Here is a 19,233-nt window from a genome sequence, read left to right as displayed (position 1 = left end):
TTCTTCCTATGCTTTCTATGTCATAGTTATACTATTTTTTATTCGTGAATTACATATCAAAATTGAAATATGCATTGAGTTTAGCTTGTGATAATTTATAGGTATACACTTGACATTATTGAATTGATTGTTCAATATGGATGGATGTGTTAGGCGTATTCCTGTTGTTCAAAATGGCTTATCACTGTAAGTTTTTTCTTCTTTTTTATAGTTTTCAGTATGTAACTCGATAATGTATGTAATATGAGAATTTTACATTGTTAAATGCGATTCAATTGTTACAGATACAAACAACGGCATCGTTACTTTCTTCACAAGACCTGTGATTACATACACATGGTTTTACTCGTGTGACAAAAACCACATGGTATGAGTATGACAAACCTTTTTTTTAACATTTAGAACTTTGTAATTACCTAGAAACGTAAAGTAACTTGTTTAATAATTTTTAGTTTGTTTTTTTACACTATTTGTTTCCTTCCATTTGCGTTGTGAGATTTCTTAATGGCATGATCAGCGTTCTTTGGAATTTTAGGGAACATAGAATTTCGGTTGAATGAAAGAGACTTGAACACGAATTTCGTCATTTAGAGGTTTACTTTATTATCTTTATGGATTAATTGTTTTATCCTTTTGTTTTAAAGTGGTCTTTTGCTATGTGTCAATGTTCTTGCTTTTGGTCAATTAAGGATGCTAACATCAGTTAGTATTACGCTTTTTGTAGGTAATTTTATGGAGCTATACATATTGATGGTTGTTTGGGTGGAGTTAACGGGCTCTCATATTCATCGTTTTTCATGGAGGTAAGTTGATTTCTTAGATCATTTAACATCATTTTCGGTGGGCTAGGTAAAAGATCAAGATGGGCTGAGTCAGGTTGGTGACCCATTCATGCCAGTTGACCTCTTATAATATATCTTTGCATTAAAAGGCATGATACAAGCTGGGCGGATGAACTTTTTTTTAAATCATTTGACCCGTTATAATAAAACTTATTGTTGGTGCATACGTCTGTCGACTTCGTCTTGTATCGAGTCTAGTATTAGAATTGTTAGATCAAGGCACGTTGTTCGAGAAAATAGGAGGTTTTAGGGTGAATTTGATCTGATTTCGCTTGAAATGCTGATTCCGCTTGAAATTGACATGTGACATGTTCAAGCGAAATCAACCTTGGTGATTTCGCTTGAACTGACACACATCACTTTCAAGCGAAATCTCAGCCCTTATATATATGCATCCAAGCGAAATCATTTGTTGTGACAACCCTCAAAATCCCATGTATTCCGTACAAATTATTAATGATAATTAAAGTGCCTGACGACTGTGTGGAATTACTTAACTGCTTTCTGATATCTGTGTTATGCTTACACGTATTTGTGAATATGCTAAGGAATATCCTAAGGAATATGCTAAGGAATATGCTAAGGAATATCCTAAGGAATATGCTAGGAATATGCTAGGAATATGCTAAGGAATATGCTAAGGAATATGCTAAGGAATATCCTAAGGGATATACTAGGAATATGCTAGGAATATGCTAGGAATATGCTAGGAATATGCTAGGAATATGCTTGGAATATGCTAGGAATATGCTATATGGAAGATCTTATAAATACCACCATTCCACCAACTCTCTTTCTCTCCTCTCCTCCCTAGCTCACGGCCGAGACCCCCCTTGAACACACCACTATTTTCGGCTCTTGATCTCCTCATTCCAAAGTTATACAAGTGTTACGGGTCACGCATAAGGAGTCTTGGAGCTAACGGAAGGCGAAGGACCTCTCTATCTTGCTTTTATCCACCTCTTTTTCGCATAGTTTCTTCCCTAGCCTTGTGCTAGTTGTAAGTGCTTCTAATCAACTTCTTGTTCATGTTTGATGTGGTTAATAAGAGATTAGTCGGTTAAAAATTATGAACATACAAGATCAAAATCTAAAAGTCTACTAAAATGATGAACAAGGTGGTTAATGGATGAATATTAGTGTAAAGCATGTAAATCTTGTGTGATTGTGATTATTGGTTGATGATCTGAAGTATTGCTGGATAATATTAATGTTTGATGTTGTTGTGAATACTAAACTTGTTAACGGTATCGATCGAACACGATTTAGAAGGTTAAACACTAAAAATCAGAATCTGTCCAAGTTTTACAGCCAACTTCAGTTGGCTGTAAACAGGTCATAAACCTAACGAAAAACTGATATTTTAAGTCTAAAATGTGATATTATGAAATACGGTTCTAATGGCACCGGAATCGTAATTTTTGGACTTCGTTTACTATTTTTAAAGTGTTAAATTGTAACAGCAACTTACGCTGAATTTTGACAGCAATAAATGGGTGTCGTACTTTCAGTCATAACCTGAGTTTTGTGATGAATCGGACCATGAAATTTGTACAGTAGATGACAACCGATGCATGTGTAATTACCCCATTGGAATTTCGTAAATCGGACACTCGATGAACTTTTAATAAATTGTTCCGTGGACTGTGGTCAGAAATACATAAATCTGAGTTCAGTCCGGAATATGAATTTTTATAAAATATTGGTAGTGAACCGGACCCCGATATTTTTACACAATAAAATATGAAACGTTTAAGACATCTTGTAAAAATTTGGGAATTTTTGGAATAATTTAACTATTTATTTAAGATGTCCGAAAACAGTCGGTTTTGAATATAAATGCTGAATTGAGATAAGTTGTGACTTGCGTGTCTAAATGTCGAAATATGCTATCCGTGAATGATCTAACATGTTATATATGTTATGTGCATTATCGTATGTTTGATTTTGAGTGGGGAATGGATGGGAAACTTAGATGGGCATAAACCGTTAAAACGATGCATGTTGTGTGATAGATACGTGTAGGAACTTTGTGTTCTATTTGAAAGCCACTAAATGACTAACTCGTAATTATATTAGGACGTGATTGACCGACCTCGACTGTTAGCTATATTTGAGAATCTAACCGAGCAAACCAAGGTGAGTTCACACACTTTCTAAGGCATGGGATTCCCGGTGGTTTGGGAATGGGTTAAAGAATTAAAACGGAATCTGCATATCCTACTTAGGTAGGATATGTACGGCCATCCTCCTCGGGTAGGATGCCAGTATTAATCATGCGTATTCTCTTTGGGAGAACTACGTACGTTCGTCCTCCTTGTGTAGGACAACAACCTTAAACTTACTAGACAAAACTCTATCATAAGTCCCTCATTTTATATCGACTTAATCGCCGAGGCCAATGGCGAGCGGGTCATTAGTTAATAGCGCTATTAGGTTTAACAAACCTCACACCGTGCCAGTCGGACGGGCGTGTACTAATGGACTATGGCAAACCATCAGTGATGATAGACACTGATGTAGGGCACAACTTACTTGCGTAGTAGTCGATACCATACGGTCTAGTAGTTCACATGGGGAAGCCCCCACTAATCATGGAAATGGTTTGGGTAATAAAGAATGAACTGGTTAATCTTACTTTCAACTACGGGGTAACCCCCACGGCAATTACGCCAACGAAAGACAAACCTCGTTTTCGGAAAACAACTTAAAACTAAACAACCAAACGTGAACTCACTCAACTTTGTTGTTGACTCGTTGTTACATGCCTTACAGGTCGCTAAATGCTTGGAGCTTGCACGAGGAAGGAGTCGTTGTGGTGTACGGACTGTTATGTTCTGTGCTTAATATTTAAATCCTTATGAACTTATAAAACTTGCGTTTGAACTTTAACTTATAAACTATGGACTTATGTTTTGGACTTTACGTTTATGCTTCCGCTGTTTAATTTAAAACGCGGTTAACTAGCCTTTGGTCACCAATCGTATTGTGGTTGGCTTTATTTACTTAAATACGTTGTTCAGTATGATTGGTGGCTCGATCCTGGTCACGTCACGCCTCCAAGCGGTGGTACTCCGCATGGTGGATTTTGGGGGTGTGACAGATTGGTATCAGAGCCATTGGTTATAGTGAACTTGGTTTTAAAAAGGGGAAAGCTTTTTGATAAAACCAGACTATAACCTATACAGTGCTCAACGATCCACAACGACGCTTCGCTCCACGTGCAAGACTCGACACCATAGGTGGTATGATTTATGTTATACTGTCGGTTAGATAGTTTACACTGTGCATTAGTTAACGTGAAAACTGCTGTTTGAACCTTGTGTGCCTACTCTCCACTGTCGTCCCACACTTACGCACATTCACGACACTTTTCACATTCACGTTGCTTCGCGGTGAAGATCATGAACAGACGCGGAGGACGTATCAACCTAACTCAAGCCCAGTTGACGGCTCTGATCAATGAACGAGTTGTTGAGGCACTCGCAGCTGTCCCGGCAGGAGGTATAACCTGCCATATCAACCCATCTTAGGACGATTAGATCCTACCTTCGCGAACCGAATCTTGTGCTTAAACTTGTCATTTATCTTCGCGCCACAGGACAACATGCCCAACCTCCCGTTCCTTCGATCCGCAACCGATATAACAAAACGCTAACAACCACACCACGATTTCTACCGATCACAAAATTCCCCCCCCCCCATTACCTTGTTGGGTAGCTAATTGATATCTTATTTTGATCTACACCCTCGTATACCCAACTTAGCAAGCGGATGCCTCCTAATGATGGGATAGTCTTCGGGACATTCGAGGACGGCGATACGGATTACTCAACCTACATACGGACATGACGAACTACACATTTACCTCACCCCTCCCCCCCCCCCCCTTACACTACAAGAGTCGCACTTTGATCCTAGGATGGTTTATCGTACTTATGTGAAATCTTTTCGCTAGCCTTTGTACCGACCTATGCTTAATGCAATGCTTAATTTCTACTATTGACTTACACAGAACCATCATTCCTTTACCACAGTGACGCTAGACACTAATGCGAACTCACTCTAGATTAGAGGGTTTAGAAGGCTCGAATTTCTATCATTGGTGATCACTTATTGAAACCTTGAGCGTGATGATGTGATTATACTCTCTCGAATGCATTTTCACGTCCTTTCTTTGGAACCTCACGATTACACAAACGTATTTTTAAATTCATTCACACGACCTAAGGAAACTCCTACGAACTTGATTGCTTACCGACTTGATAAATCGAAAACTCATCTAAGTTCGTGGATCTAGGTGAATTATTCCTCCTTCGCATGTGGGTGATGCAAGGAACGATCCCAACGTTGTGACGGGTAAGTTTCTTCTGGAGGATTCCTTTGTTACTGTTTTATTTGATTCGGGTGCCGATACTAGTTAGTCAGATGCTTAAGCGTACCCCAACACTTTTGAACACCAAACACACAGTAGAACTAGCAAATGGTAAGAGTCTTGAAACCATACACATAATTAAAGGTTGTAACCTCGTCTTAGTTGGTCAGACTTTCTCTATCGATCTTATTCCTATCACACTTGGTAGTTTCGACGTCGTAATCGGGATGGACTGGCTATCTCATCATCAAGCGGAGATTATTTGAAAGGAGAAAATCGTCCGCATTCCTCGTTCTGGTAAAGAACCTCTCATAATTCATGGCGACAAGAGTGGTGCTGTTGTGAGCATCATCTCTTTCCTTAAGGCCCAGAAGTGTTTGCGAAAGGGCCACACTGCTATCCTAGCCCTCATTTCTAATACATCCTCAGAAGAAAAGAAGACAGAAGACATTCCTATTGTACGCGACTTTCCCGAGGTATTTCCTGAGGAATTACTTGGCCTTCCGCCTCATCGACAAGTCGAGTTTCAAATCGAGCTAGCTCCTGGAGCAGCACCAATAGCTCGTGCGCCTTATCGACTTGCCCCATCAGAACTCGAAGAACTGTCTACGCAACTACAAGAACTTCTGGAAAAGGGTTTTATACGTCCTAGCTCTTCGCCATGGGGAGCTCCAGTCTTGTTCGTAAAGAAGAAAGACGGTACCTTCAGGATGTGTATTGACCACCGCGAAGTCAACAAGGTGACCGTGAAGAATCGTTATCCTCTTCCACGCATCGATGACTTATCCGATCAATTGCAAGGGTCGAGTGTATTCTAAGATTGATTTGAGATCGGGCTACCATCAGCTGAGAGTCCGAGAGGAGGACGTCTCCAAAACAGCATTCAGAACTCGCTACGGCCATTATGAGTTTCTGGTTATGCCTTTCGGATTGACGAATGCACCAGCGGTCTTCATGGATCTCATGAACCGAGTATGCAAGCCTTACCTAGATAAGTTCGTTATTGTGTTCATCGACGACATCCTGATCTATTCTAAGAGTCAGGAGGAACACGAGCAACACCTGAGACTTATTCTGGAACTACTTCGTAAAGAGCAGCTGTATGCCAAGTTTTCGAAATGTGACTTCTGGCTTCGCGAAGTCCACTTTCTAGGCCATGTGGTAAACAAGGACGGGATTCAGGTTGATTCATCCAAGGTTGACTCGATCAAGAACTGGCCTGCACCCCGCACACCAACAGAGATCCGCCAATTCTTAGGTCTGGCAGGATATTACAGAAGGTTTATCAAAGATTTCTCCAAGATTGCGCAACCTCTCACTTCACTGACTCAGAAGGGTGTCACCTATCGTTGGGGTGATGCACAGGAGTCCGCATTTCAGCACTTGAAAGATAGACTCTGTAGCGCACCTATCCTCTCATTGCCTGAAGGCACAGATGATTTTGTGGTTTATTGCGACGCTTCCATCCAAGGACTTGGTTGTGTGTTGATGCAACGTGACAAGGTCATTGCCTACGCATCGCGCCAACTTAAGGTTCACGAAAGGAACTACACTACACACGACTTGGAATTGGGAGCAGTTGTTTTCGCGCTTAAGATATGGAGACATTACCTCTACGGTACCAAGTGCACCATTTACACCGATCACAGGAGTCTTGAGCAAATCTTCAAGCAAAAGGAGTTAAACATGCGTCAACGTCGATGGGTCGAACTCTTGAATGACTACGAATGCGCGATCAAGTATCATCCGGGCAAGGCCAATGTTGTGGCTGACGCCCACAGCCGGAAGGATACTATACCTAGGCATGTACGTGCGTTACAGCTTACCATCCAATCCAACCTTCCAGCTCAGATACGTGATGCTCAGGTTGAAGCATTGAAAGCAGAGAACATTAGGGCTGAGTCCTTACGAGGATCGAGGCAACGACTAGAACAAAAAGAAAACGGCGCCTACTATGTTAACAGACGCATCTGGGTTCCGCTGTATGGAGACTTGCGCGAGCTTGTGATGGATGAAGCGCATAAGTCTCGTTACTCAGTACATCCTGGTTCGGACAAGATGTACCATGATCTCAAGACTACATACTGGTGGCCTGGTATGAAAGCCAGCATAGCAACCTACGTCGGTAAATGCTTGACTTGTGCCAGGGTCAAGGTCGAATACCAGAAACCATCAGGCCCACTCCAACAACCAGAGATACCTAAATGGAAATGGGAGCAAATTTCCATGGATTTCATCACTGGCCTGCCCAGATCTCAACGCGGAAACGATACCATCTGGGTGATCGTAGATCGACTGACCAAGTCTGCACATTTTCTGCCTATCAAAGAAACGGATAAGTTTTCTACTCTAGCCGACATCTACCTAAAAGAAGTGGTGTCAAGGCACGGAGTGCCAACCTCCATCATTTCTGATCGTGACGCGCGTTTCACCTCTGAACTGTCGCAAGCTATGCATAAGTCTTTTGGCTCACGTTTAGATATGAGCACCGCTTATCATCCACAGACGGATTGGCAATCTGAACGCACCATCCAAACCCTCGAAGACATGCTTAGGGCATGCGTAATCGACTTCGGCAATGGCTGGGAAAAACACCTCCCGCTAGTGGAGTTTTCATATAACAACAGTTACCACACCAGCATCCAGGCCGCTCCATTCGAGGCGTTGTATGGACGAAAGTGCCGATCACCTCTCTGTTGGGCAGAAGTTGGTGACAGTCAAATCACTGGTCCAGAACTCGTAGTAGATACAACCGAGAAGATTGCTCAGATACGACAACGCATGGCGGCAGCCCGTGACCGTCAGAAGAGCTACGCCGATAAGCGAAGAAAGCCACTTGAGTTCCAGGTTGGGGATCGAGTGCTGCTCAAAGTCTCACCTTGGAAAGGTGTAGTTCGCTTTGCAACCGAGGCAAACTCAACCCGCGTTATGTCGGACCGTTCGAGATCATTGAGAGAATTGGCAAAGTCGCTTACAGGCTGAACCTACCTGAAGAACTCAGCGGAGTTCACAATGTTTTCCATGTGTCAAATCTGAAGAAGTGTCTGTCAGATGAGACCCTCATAGTTCCTCTCAAGGAGCTCACAATCGACGACAAGCTGCAATTCGTTGAGGAACCCGTAGAGATTACGGATCAAGACGTTAAGATTCTCAAGCACACCAGAATACCTCTCGTCCGAGTTCGTTGGAATTCCCGTCGTGGCCCAGAGTATACCTGGGAACGAGAAGACCAAATGAAACTCAAGTATCCCCAGCTGTTTAAGAAAAATGCAACCACTACTGAGACTGAAGCTACCGCAGAATTTCGGGACGAAATTCCAAATCAACGGGGGGATGATGTGACACCCCAGGAAAATCAGGAAAACAACGCAACTTAACTAGCTTCCGCAGTAACCACGCACTAAATTTCGGGACGAAATTCTCTTAACAGGGGGAGAATGTGACAACCCTCAAAATCCCATGTATTCCGTACAAATTATTAATGATAATTAAAGTGTCTGACGACTGTGTGGAATTACTTAACTGCTTTCTGATATCTGTGTTATGCTTACACGTATTTGTGAATATGCTAAGGAATATGCTAAGGAATATGCTAAGGAATATCCTAAGGAATATGCTAGGAATATGCTAGGAATATGCTAAGGAATATGCTAAGGAATATGCTAAGGAATATCCTAAGGAATATGCTAGGAATATGCTAGGAATATGCTAGGAATATGCTTGGAATATGCTAGGAATATGCTATATGGAAGATCTTATAAATACCACCATTCCACCAACTCTCTTTCTCTCCTCTCCTCCCTAGCTCACGGCCGAGACCCCCCTTGAACACACCACCATTTTCGGCTCTTGATCTCCTCATTCCAAAGTTATACAAGTGTTACGGGTCACGCATAAGGAGTCTTGGAGCTAACGGAAGGCGAAGGACCTCTCTATCTTGCTTTTATCCACCTCTTTTTCGCATAGTTTCTTCCCTAGCCTTGTGCTAGTTGTAAGTGCTTCTAATCAACTTCTTGTTCATGTTTGATGTGGTTAATAAGAGATTAGTCGGTTAAAAATTATGAACATACAAGATCAAAATCTAAAAGTCTACTAAAATGATGAACAAGGTGGTTAATGGATGAATATTAGTGTAAAGCATGTAAATCTTGTGTGATTGTGATTATTGGTTGATGATCTGAAGTATTGCTAGATAATATTAATGTTTGATGTTGTTGTGAATACTAAACTTGTTAACGGTATCGATCGAACACGATTTAGAAGGTTAAACACTAAAAATCAGAATTTGTCCAAGTTTTACAGCCAACTTCAGTTGGCTGTAAACAGGTCATAAACCTAACGAAAAACTGATATTTTAAGTCTAAAATGTGATATTATGAAATACGGTTCTAATGGCACCGGAATCGTAATTTTTGGACTTCGTTTACTATTTTTAAAGTGTTAAATTGTAACAGCAGCTTAAGCTGAATTTTGACAGCAATAAATGGGTGTCGTACTTTCAGTCATAACCTGAGTTTTGTGATGAATCGGACCATGAAATTTGTACAGTAGATGACAACCGATGCATGTGTAATTACCCCGTTGGAATTTCGTAAATCGGACACTCGATGAATTTTTAATAAATTGTTCCGTGGACTGTGGTCAGAAATACATAAATCTGAGTTCAGTCCGGAATATGAATTTTTATAAAATATTGGTAGTGAACCGGACCCCGATATTTTTACACAATAAAATATGGAACGTTTAAGACATCTTGTAAAAATTTGGGAATTTTTGGAATAATTTAACTATTTTATTAAGATGTCCGAAAACAGCCGGTTTTGAATATAAATGCTGAATTGAGATAAGTTGTGACTTGCGTGTCTAAATGTCGAAATATGCTATCCGTGAATGATCTAACATGTTATATATGTTATGTGCATTATCGTATGTTTGATTTTGAGTGGGGAATGGATAGGAAACTTAGATGGGCATAAACCGTTAAAACGATGCATGTTGTGTGATAGATACGTGTAGGAACTTTGTGTTCTATTTGAAAGCCACTAAATGACTAACTCGTAATTATATTAGGACGTGATTGACCGACCTCGACTGTTAGCTATATTTGAGAATCTAACCGAGCAAACCAAGGTGAGTTCACACACTTTCTAAGGCATGGGATTCCCGGTGGTTTGGGAATGGGTTAAAGAATTAAAACGGAATCTGCATATCCTACTTAGGTAGGATATGTACGGCCATCCTCCTCGGGTAGGATGCCAGTATTAATCATGCGTATTCTCTTTGGGAGAACTACGTACGTTCGTCCTCCTTGTGTAGGACAACAACCTTAAACTTACTAGACAAAACTCTATCATAAGTCCCTCATTTTATATCGACTTAATCGCCGAGGCCAATGGCGAGCGGGTCATTAGTTAATAGCGCTATTAGGTTTAACAAACCTCACACCGTGCCAGTCGGACGGGCGTGTACTAATGGACTATGGCAAACCATCAGTGATGATAGACACTGATGTAGGGCACAACTTACTTGCGTAGTAGTCGATACCATACGGTCTAGTAGTTCACATGGGGAAGCCCCCACTAATCATGGAAATGGTTTGGGTAATAAAGAATGAACTGGTTAATCTTACTTTCAACTACGGGGTAACCCCCACGGCAATTACGCCAACGAAAGACAAACCTCGTTTTCGGAAAACAACTTAAAACTAAACAACCAAACGTGAACTCACTCAACTTTGTTGTTGACTCGTTGTTACATGCCTTACAGGTCGCTAAATGCTTGGAGCTTGCACGAGGAAGGAGTCGTTGTGGTGTACGGACTGTTATGTTCTGTGCTTAATATTTAAATCCTTATGAACTTATAAAACTTGCGTTTGAACTTTAACTTATAAACTATGGACTTATGTTTTGGACTTTACGTTTATGCTTCCGCTGTTTAATTTAAAACGCGGTTAACTAGCCTTTGGTCACCAATCGTATTGTGGTTGGCTTTATTTACTTAAATACGTTGTTCAGTATGATTGGTGGCTCGATCCTGGTCACGTCACGCCTCCAAGCGGTGGTACTCCGCATGGTGGATTTTGGGGGTGTGACAGATTGGTATCAGAGCCATTGGTTATAGTGAACTTGGTTTTAAAAAGGGGAAAGCTTTTTGATAAAACCAGACTATAACCTATACAGTGCTCAACGATCCACAACGACGCTTCGCTCCACGTGCAAGACTCGACACCATAGGTGGTATGATTTATGTTATACTGTCGGTTAGATAGTTTACACTGTGCATTAGTTAACGTGAAAACTGCCTTCAATTAATTAAGAATTCAAAATGGGATGTTCATTCTTAGCACTCATGATTACAATTTGTTATAGATAGGTTTCTTATGGACATGTTGATGGTCATCATATTGGTCCCAGTTCGGCTAATTTACTTGGGAAATGGTCGATTTAAGTAGTGTTTTATCTCTAACAACGTAACTGGTTAGATGTGTAGATATAAAGTTTGGCTAAAAAGGAAATGGGCCAAAGGCTTGATGGTCTTGAAATTTTCTTATTGTTAAAATGGCTAACAATATGAAGGAAGCCGGAAGAACAATATATGGCGAAAAGGTCAAAAGACAGGAAGCTCATGAAAAATTCTGGTCAAAGAGCACATCAATTATTAAGAGATTCCCTGACGGGAATTCGGTTGGTATTAGTTTGTTCCTTTAGCGTACTGGCACTCGCGATATCAAATTAAAAGAGGAAACAAAAGAAATTAAGTTGTGATATATCTAAAAGACATCGATACGTGGCGACACTCTTAAATAATATAATTTACTTTGATGAAACACTGTCGACAGGATCCACCACCATCGGCACCTCATTGTCATCATCGAAGGACGTTTACACGAGGGATATGAAGAACAAATGTGTTAGTATAATGAATTCTTTAACGACTTGTGATCATTTTCTTATTTCTTATTTCTTCTTTTTTGTTTATTGTGTTTACAATCTTTACATAAGTAGTGGATAAACATGTCTCGGTTATTTAGGTTTATTATACAAATGGCATGTTTCAATGGAGTGGCCATTAGCCAAGGTATTTATCCAAGTTAATGGGCATGCTTATTGTATTGCTTATTTGATTTGTGGATCAAACTTTTAGACGTGTCGGATTACAAAAATGAACCAGATAAGTTAAAGAAAGATTTATGTTACTGGTACTATAACGAATAACATCAACATTGATCGAATGCCCGTCGTAATGCGTGGGTAATCTTTCAACAGGTGGTATAACAAAGAACAAACAGCTCATTTCCAAGCGAGAGAAGCATGATAGAAATGCAATATTTGTTTCATTTCCAAATATTATTTACAAGTTATCATTTTAAACATATAACATTTAAAAGTTTATGTCAACACTGTTACCCACCTTTTCTACGCGGACGACGCTCTTATTTTAGGAGAGTGGTCTCGCGAGAATCTTCAGAGCACCGCCCGGATTCTTCGTGTTTTTTACTTATGCTCGGGTCTCAGGATTAACCTTCACAAGTCTAACTTGTATGGAGTTGGTACCCAAGACAATGAAGTTGATAACATGATGGAGGTGTTGGGGTGTAGACGAGGTGCTTTTCCGTTTGTTTATCTAGGGATTAAAGTGGGAGCTAAAATGTCTCGTATAAATAATTGGAACACGGTGATTGATGTTGTTAAGGCTCGGCTTGTGTCATGGAAAGCGAAAAATTTATCTATAGGGGGTCGATTGATTCTTATAAAATCGGTTCTTGAAAACTTACCGATTTATTATTTTTCTCTCTATAAATCCCCGGTTGCGGTTATTGATAGTATCGAAGCTATTATGAGACGTTTTTTATGGGCGGGTTCTAACGAAGAAAAAAAGATACCTTGGGTGGCTTGGGATGTGATAACAAGACCGAAGGATGAGGGTGGATTAGGTGTGAATAAAATTCAAGATATTAACGACGCTCTTCTTCTTAAATGGGCGTGGCGATTCAAAAAAGAGAGTAATTGTTTGTGGAAAAGGGTAGTGATGGGCTGTCATGGTTCAAGTCGGTTGTGGTCCATGCTTCCATGTTCTTTATCGGCTAGTGGATAGTGGATGTTGGAAACAAATCGTCAAAATAGGGGAAAGGAAGTTGTGTGACAGTAAAACTCTAAATAGTTTTTTTGTAGGTACAGTTGGCGAAGGGTCTTCGATTCACTTCTGGGGAGATACTTGGCTACATGAAGAACCTTTACGCTTAACTTACCCAATGTTGTTTAATTTGGAAAAGAAGAAGTGGGCCATGGTCGACGATCGGATTCAGCTTGTAAATGGGTCAAAAAATCTGAACTGGGAATGGAAAAGAAGCCCTTCAACATATCAGGAGGTTAATGAGTTGTTTCAATTATTATCGGACATCCATGATTATCAACCGAGCTTGGGACATGATCGCTGGTGTTGGAAAGGAGATAAAAGTGGAGTGTATACCGTGCATAAGGCAAAGAAGATGATTGCTGAAAATAGGACACAGGTGCCGATCAACTCGAGTATGAAATGGAAGTGTTGGACGCATTGAAGTGCAAAATTTTGGTGTGGAGGGCAGACATTAATCGGCTCCCAGGCGGAGCTTCTTAAACGTGGGGTTGCTTTTAATGATGGATCGTGTGCCATATGTAATGAGGATTTGGAAACTACGACGCATTTGTTCACGGGTTGTGTGTTCTCAGATGAAATTTGGGCGCGAGTGGGATCTTGGTGTCGTTTAAGTCCCATCTATGCTTTTAAAGTGAAAGATCTTTTGAAGATGGCGGGTACTCAAACGAAGACGAAGAAGGAGAAATACATTCTTAGAGGCATTATCTACACCACAATGTGGTCGATATGGAATGAACGTAATGCTAGAATTTTCAAGGGAAACTCTCGTAAACCCCGATCGAGGTGGTGGAAATTGTCAAATCTACGGCGTTTTTGTGGATTCGTCATAGGTCTAGTTTGAAAGGTATTGATTGGAATGTTTGTTGTAAATATCCGATGGACGTGATGTAATGTCGTTTTTTGCCCGGGGGTCCTTGCTTTGAGGACCGCTTGTGGCTTTGTGCGTGAATGAAGCTTTCCTTTCAAAAAAAAAAACACTGTTAAATGATATATTTTATTGTGAAACCACCCGTATAACACACGGGAACTTAGACTAGTTAATAAATACAAAAACAACGTTATGTCCGTTCACCATTACCCCCATTGTCAAACTCCCCTTATCAGATCCTCCTGAAGATATCTATCTACAACACTCTATATTCTTTCATGGCAATCACACACTTTCTGTTACAACCCAACTTAACTGCTACCCAACAAACCTTCAGTTATAGATCAACCAAATGCCACCATAATAATATTATTCCTCTCAAACGAAACTACTACTACTACTATCCTTGTTGCATGAATACTTCTCCGAAACTCGATATCAAATGCTTCATTACGAGCCATAAACCCGAAGGCGAAAAGGGTAGCAGTTTAACAAAGGCTGCTACTGAAACCGGTATGCATGGAGTGATTCGTAGATCAATGGAGAGTGTTATTAAGGTGTTACACGTATCTGTAATGACTGGGTTTATATTGGGTTTGTTATTGATGTATGATCATCAGCAAGGACACGTTGCGTTGGCTGCTTCGGGTGGGCGTATGGGTGGCCGTCGTTCATCTTCTTTTAGAAGTTCTTCTGGAAGAAGTAGGAGTAGAAGTCATAGCTCTCGAAGCAGTCGACCGTCATACTCTTCTTCTGGGAGTTATAGCACTCTGGTCGGCAGCCCGGCTCCCATAAACACAGCGGAAGCTGAGCAAAATGGTTTTCATGTTTTCATGGGTTACTCTATCCTTGTTTGTTTGGCTGTTTTTGCTATAAAAGGGCTTGTTGATGCTCACGATGCTGCAAAAACAAGTGTTCTCAAGCTTCAGGTACTCTAGTATTTTCAAACAGTGTATGGGTTGTAAATTAGAATTTTGATGTTCTAACGATGGGATCAATAAAGCGCTCCTGAGGCGCGCCCTAGTCGCTTAGGTTATTTATATACTACTAACCGTCATATTTTCAAGGTTGGATCCTTGGGTACTGGTAGATCGCTACAAAGGCAACTCAATCGGATTGCTGAGTTAGCTGATACATCCACCTCAGGGGGATTGGATTATGTATTACAAGGTAATGGTGTTATTGATTATGATTATGATTTATCATCTAAGCATGTATGTGAGTGTATATATACATATATACAAACATGTGTGATGTGAACCACAAGAAATTTGTAACAAGGAAACCAATGTGATGTCTTACATTAAAAAAATCAAGTAGAGTTTGAGTAACCACATGTGAATGAATTGTTAATCACATCTGAATATAGGTATGCACATGTACATGGGGTCTGTTCAGAGGCGTCTCTGAGAATTCACATATCCTGTTCGGGCTTGAAAAAATGTGCCCTTCCGTTATGTTTTGTTATTATTTAAAAAAAAATCAATTTAGTATTGGGTTCAATAAACCTAATTTCAAGTGGGCTAAATTCTAAACAATAAAAAATGATTTGTAAATGGGCCTATATTGGAAGTGGTATGTGTTTACTATTTAGAAAAAATAACATATACGTATTGGATTTTTTTAAATCGCATGCCTCTCGAAATCGCGGGCCTTGTGCTCCACGGCCCGCACACCATCAAAGCCTCCCATGGGTCTGTTTCTTTTTATCTAAGGAGCCAGATTGGTTCCATGATTCTCAAGTCTTTTTGTGGTTGTGTCCGTATTTGTGTATATGTGTGTGTGCATATGTGTATGAATTGTTTGATTTTGTTTCTGTTGCAGAGACAATACTGGCTCTGCTTCGGCACTCTGATTATTGCATTTCTGGTCATTCATCTGTAAGTCACTCGGTTATTTCCTTCAACGTTTTGCTTCTGCTAGAAAATATGAATTTTAAGTTTTGCTACTCTTTCTGGAGCCTGAATTTCGGTTTATTATGTGGTGCAGGTGGATGTCAAGGAGAGTGTATCGGAAGGTGAGAAAATATTTGATCAACTTTCTGTTGAAGAAAGGGGTAAATTTGATGAGGAGACTTTGGTCAATGTCAACAACATCAAAAAGAAAAGTGCAACAAGTCACAGTTCTAATGGGCTCCCTAACGAGTACATTGTGGTTAGTGCGTTTGATATGGTTATCTTTTTTTCTGTAATACGTCTATGATAAAAAAAAAAAGGCCAAATACGATGACAAAATTTATTTTTCAATAAGTATCTGTTTTTTTTAAATAAAGTTATTTAGGACTTAGGAGGTTTTATGCATTGAATATACGTGGTGGATGACTTTCGACCCGTTTCCATTTTAGTGATTTTGCTTCTTCTCATACATATGAAAATTTATTATTTGTTCACTTGTTGTGTATGCATGTGGTGTCTTATCTTCATATTTGTTTGTGATTTCTAACTTGGTAGCACTTGTTTTTTTTTTTTTTTTATTATTAATGTTTAAATTAAATGATTCTGATTATTTTAGGGTGTAATTGGATAGTTAGTTTCATATCAGCTGCAATATACACTTTTCATTGGTGTTGATAAATTTATTGGACCTGTAGATAAGACAGCTTTATCTAAAAGTTTATTTATAAATATTATTATTGTTTAGTTGATAACATTGGTATGGTTGCTTCCTATTAGTTTAGTTGATAGAAAATAAGTTATCATCTTCTTAATTAATATTTCAGAAATACATAAGTATGACTTGTATGTAGTATAACATATGCAATACATAATAAATTGTCATCCTCCTAATTCTGGTTGAAGGTTACGATCCTCGTGGTTGCTCATGGTGTACTTGAACTGCCCCCCATCAAAAGTGGTGAAGAACTGAAGAAAGCCTTGCAAAAGCTGGCCTCTATCCCTTCTAGCAATATTATGGTGAGAATTATATGCACTTGTTTTCTAGCCCTTAAATCATGAATTTGAGGTAGCAATTCCGACCCATTTAGCTATAAATGGGTTGATTTGGGTGTTGTACTTATCTCAATAGACCAAATGGTTAACACTTGTTAATAACATGTTAAATCACTTTACTAAAAACAATTGAATTGTACTTATCTCTAACAGGTCAAATAAGTCACAAATTCACATGTATGAGGGCCGGCCTCCTTAATTACTTTACTAAAAAAACATTTTGAAATACCATAGTTTTCTAATCATATTTAGCATATTATTTATTATAAAATCAAAAAAACAAAAGTGTTCGTAGGGTGGCTTGGCCCATTTTGACCCTTTACCCTACCCGTCTAGACTTTGAGTTTGCCTCTATCCCTTTATTTTACAGGGTGCCGAGGTGTTATGGACCCCACAAAAGGAAGATGATTCACTTACGAGGGAAGAACTATTAGCAGATTATCCGTTGCTGCACTCTATTTAGTTAAGTCATTATAACACTATTTGCATCACTACAGGTGACGAATAGATATACGAAACTGCATTTTGATTTTTTTTTTTTTAATGTTTTATGGTTCATATTTCAGATTGTTGTCTGTCATGTCTGCTTCTGTTAAGAGATATATTGATTATTTAGTAGGGATGATTAATTAAGTAACTTATCAGTGTGATAGGTTCAGTTATTTGGGTTGTTTGGATTATTGATTTGTGTAGGGATGTAAATGAACTGTATCAACACTGGCATGTGTAGGGTCCGTAATTTTTTTGTATTATCTTTGTCATGTGAACAGTGGGGAAGCTTGAGATTTCGGACCGGGGGTCGAAAACGTACACACCCAAAAATTTCTATAAAACGGAGGGTCGAAAACGTATACACCCAAAAATTTCTATAGGAAAACAACATGCTCTCCACTACTGAGCAAAAAGTTCGGAGGGTCGGCCGCCCCCTCCCGCCCCCACTATCCTACGCCCTTGCAAGTGAAGGGTCATCACTAAAAATTCAGAGGCTCTTATAGGCTCTGTACGAATAGAAAAAAATGAGCCTCTAAATATAAACTTCGATGTAAAAAAAGTCATTAAGAGTACGATACAATGGACTCTGAGTGGGCCAAAACTAAATAGGCTATTGTATAACTATTTTTAGGTGGTATTTGAATTTAATTATGGGGTTTTGTTTAAAAGAAACTAGCGAATTAAAGCTTGTACGGAAATGTGGTCATAGAAACTAACGATGCGCTTTGCGATGGGCCAAAACTTATAGGGACATGTGGTTATAGAAACTTAGAAACGAAACGTTAAAAGCAGTTGCGTACTTGTACGTGTGTGCCTCGGACATTTAAAACAACATATTTGAAAGAGTAAATTACGATTTTGGCCTCTGTGGTTATATCACTTTTACCCTTTTAGCCCAAAAAGGAATTTTTTAACATATGAGCCCTCAACGTTTTTTTCTAACCCTTTTGGCCCCCAACGTCTTTTTTTTCTAACTCTTTTGGACTTTAAAAGTAAATGGATGAGGTTAGTGTTAGGGGCCAAAAGGGTTAGAAAAAAAGACGTTGGGGGTTCAGATGTTAAAAGATTTATTTTTGGGCTAAAAAGGTAAAAGTGATATAACCATAGGGGCTAAAATCGTAATTTACTCTGTTTGAAAAAAAAAAAAAAAAAAAAAACACAGTTTGGAACCATTTTATAAAACGTGTTATAACCAATAATATAAAGAAATTATATTTATAAAACGTGTTATAACCAATAAAATAAAGAAATGATATATAGGCCAAATGTTTTGGCATTCATAATTATATCGAACTTGGGGAATGTGGGGATTGAAGTATTGAACATCAAAGAAATAAAAGAACATACTATAGGCAAATGTTGTTGGGCGAAGTTATACCAGATTTAGGGGATTTAGGAAAGGCAGCAAAAATTTTCACATCGGGTATCGAACATGGATGACTTTTTGTAAAAAAAAAAAAGGGGGGGGGGGGGGGGCAGAGGCAATGCAACCATTGGGACAGTTTAGAAAACTGTAAGCCCCGGAGAGAATAGGCTCTGTACGGTTACGCACCTTGCACCCGACCCAGCCCG

General features: G+C 39.5%; 2 protein-coding genes across 2 annotated transcripts; both read left to right on the top strand.

The window, feature by feature from the left end:
* The first annotated feature begins 11,774 nt into the window (after positions 1-11,774).
* On the top strand, positions 11,775-13,311 carry LOC118487486. The gene is made up of 2 exons (XM_035984369.1): positions 11,775-11,904; positions 12,605-13,311. Exons 1-2 carry the CDS (start codon positions 11,775-11,777, stop codon positions 13,309-13,311), a joined length of 837 nt encoding a protein of 278 aa, XP_035840262.1.
* Positions 13,312-14,976: 1,665 nt separating this feature from the next.
* LOC110881740 lies at positions 14,977-17,855 on the top strand. Its single transcript, XM_022129907.2, has 6 exons — positions 14,977-15,150; positions 15,289-15,391; positions 16,046-16,101; positions 16,211-16,375; positions 17,020-17,133; positions 17,540-17,855. The coding sequence occupies exons 1-6, from the start codon at positions 15,055-15,057 to the stop codon at positions 17,630-17,632; spliced, it is 627 nt and encodes a 208-aa protein (XP_021985599.2). The 5' UTR covers positions 14,977-15,054; the 3' UTR covers positions 17,633-17,855.
* The last annotated feature ends 1,378 nt before the right edge of the window (positions 17,856-19,233 follow it).

Source organism: Helianthus annuus, chromosome 15, assembly GCF_002127325.2.
Source record: "Helianthus annuus cultivar XRQ/B chromosome 15, HanXRQr2.0-SUNRISE, whole genome shotgun sequence".
Classification (NCBI taxonomy): Eukaryota; Viridiplantae; Streptophyta; class Magnoliopsida; order Asterales; family Asteraceae; genus Helianthus; species Helianthus annuus.
The sequence above is the reverse complement of the archived record's forward strand: the minus strand, read 5'-3'. Positions and strand labels throughout refer to the sequence as shown.

What these genes read in the sequence shown, in the direction of transcription:
- LOC118487486 (XM_035984369.1), top strand. Translation starts at nt 11,775, where the DNA reads ATGGCTAACAATATGAAGGAAGCCGGAAGAACAATATATGGCGAAAAG. An exon ending in CCCTGACGGGAATTCGGTTG is followed by an intron (nt 11,905 to 12,604) that starts GTATTAGTTTGT and finishes AACATTTAAAAG; the next exon opens with TTTATGTCAACACTGTTACC.
- LOC110881740 (XM_022129907.2), top strand. Translation starts at nt 15,055, where the DNA reads ATGGGTTACTCTATCCTTGTTTGTTTGGCTGTTTTTGCTATAAAAGGG. An exon ending in ATTGGATTATGTATTACAAG is followed by an intron (nt 15,392 to 16,045) that starts GTAATGGTGTTA and finishes TTTCTGTTGCAG; the next exon opens with AGACAATACTGGCTCTGCTT. An exon ending in GCATTTCTGGTCATTCATCT is followed by an intron (nt 16,102 to 16,210) that starts GTAAGTCACTCG and finishes TATGTGGTGCAG; the next exon opens with GTGGATGTCAAGGAGAGTGT.